Consider the following 5000-nt stretch of genomic DNA (forward strand, 5'->3'; position numbering starts at 1 on the left):
AGAACCAGAAGGATTCAAAAGGTTATTATTATGGTAGACACTCTACACATATACCAAAGTGGGAAGAGAAGGAATGCAGTAATTTCTTCTTTTAATATAATTATTTCCTGCTGAAGAGCCTGATCCTGCACTGCGTGTGGTTTCACACATACATTTATTTTTGAAAGAAAGATCCTACAGAAGATTCTCCATTAAATGTTTAATTACACATCTTTCAATAAGCCAGAGAGACTTGTCTTACTGAACAGTTTCTTTTTCAGATCTGTCACTTAGAATATGATGTGACTTTGGATTAAATTCGTAAAGGCTGTGACTTGTTTCCTCAGTTTGTAACAAAGAAAAAAATTCCTACCTACCTTGAACTGTCTCTGAATATGACTGTATGATTTTCTGACTCTCCTCAAAAGCACTGAAAACTAAGGGGAGGCTTTGCATGTAATTTTCATTATCAATACCTAACTTTCAAAATAAAAGGAACTTGGAATAAAAATAATGTGTCTTCACTGGTTGTATTTTTTTTAATCAAAGTCAGATTGGTCAACAATTCTTGAAAATATCTGTGCAGTTTTTCAAGGCTTCTAAGAAATGAAACAGCTTAATGCAGGTGCAGGCTACCTATGCTGCCCTCTATTTATGCTGTTAGGAATATGATTTTTGTAAGCAACATGCAAAAATATAAACTTGTATGATTCCTGTTAACAATTAGTTCATAGGAACAATAAATGAGTGTTTGCCTGGAAAGCATTTTTAGAGGTAAAGCTGAATTTTTATTGTACAACAAAAGAGTGGTGTTAAATACAAAATCTTAGTCTCCACTATTTCTCTGTTAAATTTATCTGGGAGAAATCCAGATTTCTTAATCTTCAAAGAAGTTCTGTCGTCATTTTTGCAGCAATGTTGTTGTATCTAATTTCCAATATCAATGTTTTCATTATGAGTCATAGTTTTTGTTTTAATTAGTACATTCTCATGTATTAAAAAAGCAGTTTACAGTCATTCTCACCTGAAATGCTTTTTAGATGTGTTAAAAATTTGTTTGTTTACATATCTGTAATTTTATTTAATGGGATCCAAAGAAATGGAGGACAGCCTGCATCAAAAACATGAGAAACTCTTCCAAACACGATGGGCCTTCCATCTGGGTCCATCACAGAGCCAACAGATTATGTGATTTTCAGAGGCTGACCCATCCATTGTGCTTTGTAGGGCTGCTGTAGCAGTCATCTTTATGGCAGAGTTGGGAGTTCACTTTGAGAATGCCTTGTAACAAATGGGTTGCAGTCATAAATCACATTCACTTTGTCACTTTAGTTTTTCATGAGAGCTTTGACCAAGAATTTTTTGAGAGTTTGTGGGCCACTCGAAGGAGCATATCTTTTCACTGGGTTGCTCTACCTGAACTAATTTCCAATACATTGAGAGATTTATATGAAAAAGAGTCAGAGATTGCCTCTCTACTACATTTTTGTGAAATCAGATTGGAAATCTTCAAAACCGCAGACATTAAACAAAGGAAATATACCTAGTGCACATAATTGACCATAAAATAGCAGGTTTGGGATAATCTTCCAAACCAGATAGCACAGTAGCACTATGGCAGTAAGAAGTAAAGTACAGTCTGGTGTATCACTGAAGGCTATGAAATGTACCAATTTATATTATCCAGTGACAATTAGAGAAATATTTTTGCTTAATATGTTTTACTGATGTGAAATTCATGCAGTTTTCAAAATGTCTTGTCCTTTATCTGTTGGAAAGAATATATGTATCAGATATGATACACACATATGGATCATCGGATAAAATTCTTTTAAAGGCAATATTATCTACATAAATCTGTATTTTTACTAATGATCTTGGCTGCCAGGTTTTTTCATTCTTCTGTCTGTCATCCTGAAAAGCAAGTATATTAGGTTCTCTACTTTAGCTTATTCACCTTAAAAGTGACTGTTGAAAATTACAAGAAAAACAAATTTTGAGAGAAAAACTGTTAGAGTGTGCTGCAAAGCAGGCATCTCCAAGAGTAAGAGCACGTACAGTCAGGGAGATTCAGAGCAGATACTACAAAAGCCAGAAAAATATGCATGATGAAGGGGAATCTGTATTTCAGACTGAGGAATAAAGGACTCTTGTGGCAGCACGAGTCTTGCTAAGCATCTTACTGGCTAGATTCTTTAGCACAGACTATGAACAAATCAGAGCCACTTACAGAGTTAAGTTGATTTCCACTCTCTTTAGATCAAAACTTTTACTTGTGTGTTTGAAAATACACAAACCAGGAAAGACAGAGGGAATGTAAAGGTAAGAGAAGTGGTGTACAACACCCTCACATTTTGTTATATTTTATAGTAGTAAGCATGTAAGTGTTAGAAAAATTCTTGCAGGGTTTAAAGGTTAAAGGTAATGGTTTAATTGAGAAAGTATCTCTCTGCCTTCTCATATCTGTGTGACGTGGTAGTTGAGTAGAATCACTGAGGTGAAATTGTTACAAGAAGGCAAGTTCAGGTCTCACATAAACAAAGGAAATTTTGATCACTTCAGAGGGAACTGAATACTGACTCCAGTTAATGAATTTGTGCTCTTGCATCCCAAAGTTGTAAAAACCTGTTTGTCTTGCCTGTGGGACTAACTAAACTTAAAATAAAACATTATTGTATAGAGAAGTGGTGTTTCCAATGCTACAAAACTTCTAGGTATCATAAAGTGTAATAACCAGCATTAACCATCAGAAAGTTAGGTGTTTATTCAAGTGAATCTGCACTCAATGGAGAGAGACGGGTGAACCGAGAGTGGGGTTAGTTCCATGCTAAAATAGATGCCTAAACAATCAGATAAACTTGGCTCAGGATTTCTTTATTCTGTTGACTATGGAAGGAGTACAGTGATAGCTGAGCTTAAATTCCTTCCCACAAGTGTCTGATTCTGAGTGGAAATCTGGTTTGTCTTCTCCACTTGTATTTTAGAGTAAGACCTTCAGAATTTTATTCTTAAAATTCACTTGTTGTTTGCAAAAGTTTATCAGACTTTTTAGTAATGACTGGTACGTTTACTTTGTCTCTTCATTAATCAGTGTTTTAAAACCATCGCTTATGCTGTAATGAATCATGTGGAAAGTGGTATTCTGTGTAATATTAGATGAAGTAATTTCTTTTAAAAGTAAACTTCAGCAGATTTGTATTTCTTTTTTCTTCTAAGTGTTACATTTATCCAAAGTCTTTCAGGGTAGATTCAAGTAATAGAAACATTAGAAGAGTTTTTCGTCTTAAGATTGGCTCATGTTTTAATTTATTAATAATAATATTATTTTTGCTGATTTACAGAAGACTGGAATGTCTCACAACATCTCACAAAGCAGTATTTATATTCCAGCTTGCTATTATATACAGAAAAAACATTTGAATTTTCCTAGACAAGCAAGTGGCTGCTTTTTCACGAGTGGAAAACCTGACCTGCTGACAGCTGTTTGACTGTGTCCTGGTTAGCTGGAGTGATGGTCTCACACTGTGTGTCTGCCACAGCCGCTCGACACACACTTTGGGCTCTTCCACAGGGCTTTTCTCTTACATACAGAACTGCACGTACTTGCTGTGTCTTTCCAGCTCTCACATATATTCCGGAGAACATGTGTGTATGTGGATGTTTATGCATATGCAGAAACTTGATCTCAGTGTGTAACAAGTGGAAAATAAAGCCATGTCCAAAACAGCACCTACACAAAAATGCATTCTTGAGTTTAGAGGACAAGCTAATAATCTCATGCCAAGGCTTCCCAAGTTTCAGTGTTCAGTTAGGAGTGACTGAGAACCCAGTTCTCTCTGCAGAGACTGGGTGACTGAGGTGGCAACCTTTGCTCTGTACTCCAATATGTCCATGACATTTTTATTCCTGTATAAGTCAGACCTCCTTAAAAGACTAGCTGAGCAAGAAGGTTTTTCTTCTACTGAAGAGTTGTATTATGCAAAAATTTTTTTAGGCTAAGTGTCTTTATTGTGGAAAACATTTACTGTTTTAAGATACTTATTTTGTTGTCTGTTTTAGTCATATCCTTTGAAACAGTCTCAATAGATTTTTCTATTTGTAATATTATGACATTTGATAAGATGATTGATTATGAAGTGTTGAGAGCTCTGCCATGTGATCATTTATTTTTAAATACACATTTGTACTAGCCAGTGCTTAAATTTCTTGCAGGAATACATGAGAGATGAAAAACATAAAGCTTGAGTCTGATCGAATCTGGTGCTTCTGGAAATAGAGTGCCACAGTTCTGTGGCCTTAAAATAACAGATTCTGACTGAAACTGGAACTTTGCAGTGATAAATACTATGTAAAAGTTATGGTCCATCTTTGGTACAAAATAAAAAATATCTACAACTGTGGTGTAGGCAAAGTAAAATGTGTTTGACGATGACATCTTTCTTTCCCTGTGCAGGTGCCTGTGTCAGTGGCCATGATGACTCCCCAGGTGATCACCCCTCAGCAAATGCAGCAGATTCTCCAGCAGCAAGTGTTGTCTCCGCAGCAGCTTCAAGCACTTCTCCAGCAGCAGCAAGCAGTTATGTTGCAGCAGGTAATGTGGGTTACCTGCTTTGGACTGTTAGCACAGGGCATTCACACAATTGTCAACCAGATTTTATGGGTCTTACTATGTAATATTTCCTTGTTCATTACACCAAAAAAGAATGAAAATAAATGCAAAGCTTCTCAGTCTTTAAATTTCTTGTTTCAATTGCAGAAGTGTGAAATTGTATTTTGAAATATTAAATATTATATTAAAAACAGCAGCAGCAGTGGCAGATGCATTAAAAATACCAAACAAATTGATATTCAAATTTTCAAGTGCTTAGGCACATTTTAATTGTAGACCTGCCAAAGGAAGTGAAAATAGAGTTGCAGATAATTGTTGCTTTAAAATTCATAACACTGTAGTGCTCCCTTTAGTCACATAAATGGATGCGGTTATGAAATTTGAACATAACAGCTTGTTCATCAGGGGAAAC

The 5000-nt window shown here is 35.6% G+C and overlaps 1 protein-coding gene across 9 annotated transcripts in view; it reads left to right on the forward strand.

Annotated features, from left to right (window-relative positions):
- FOXP2 (forkhead box P2) overlaps nucleotides 1–5000 on the forward strand; it is a 405788-nt gene that overhangs the window by 340876 nt on the left and 59912 nt on the right. For all 9 annotated transcript variants that reach the window (XM_027658815.1, XM_027658786.1, XM_027658843.1 and 6 more), the window contains one exon: nucleotides 4433–4570. In XM_027658815.1, coding sequence (XP_027514616.1) covers nucleotides 4433–4570 — 138 coding nt within the window. The remainder of the gene's footprint in view (nucleotides 1–4432; nucleotides 4571–5000) is intronic.

This window comes from Corapipo altera, unplaced genomic scaffold, assembly GCF_003945725.1.
Source record: "Corapipo altera isolate COAL_440 unplaced genomic scaffold, ASM394572v1 1, whole genome shotgun sequence".
Taxonomy (NCBI): domain Eukaryota; kingdom Metazoa; phylum Chordata; class Aves; order Passeriformes; family Pipridae; genus Corapipo; species Corapipo altera.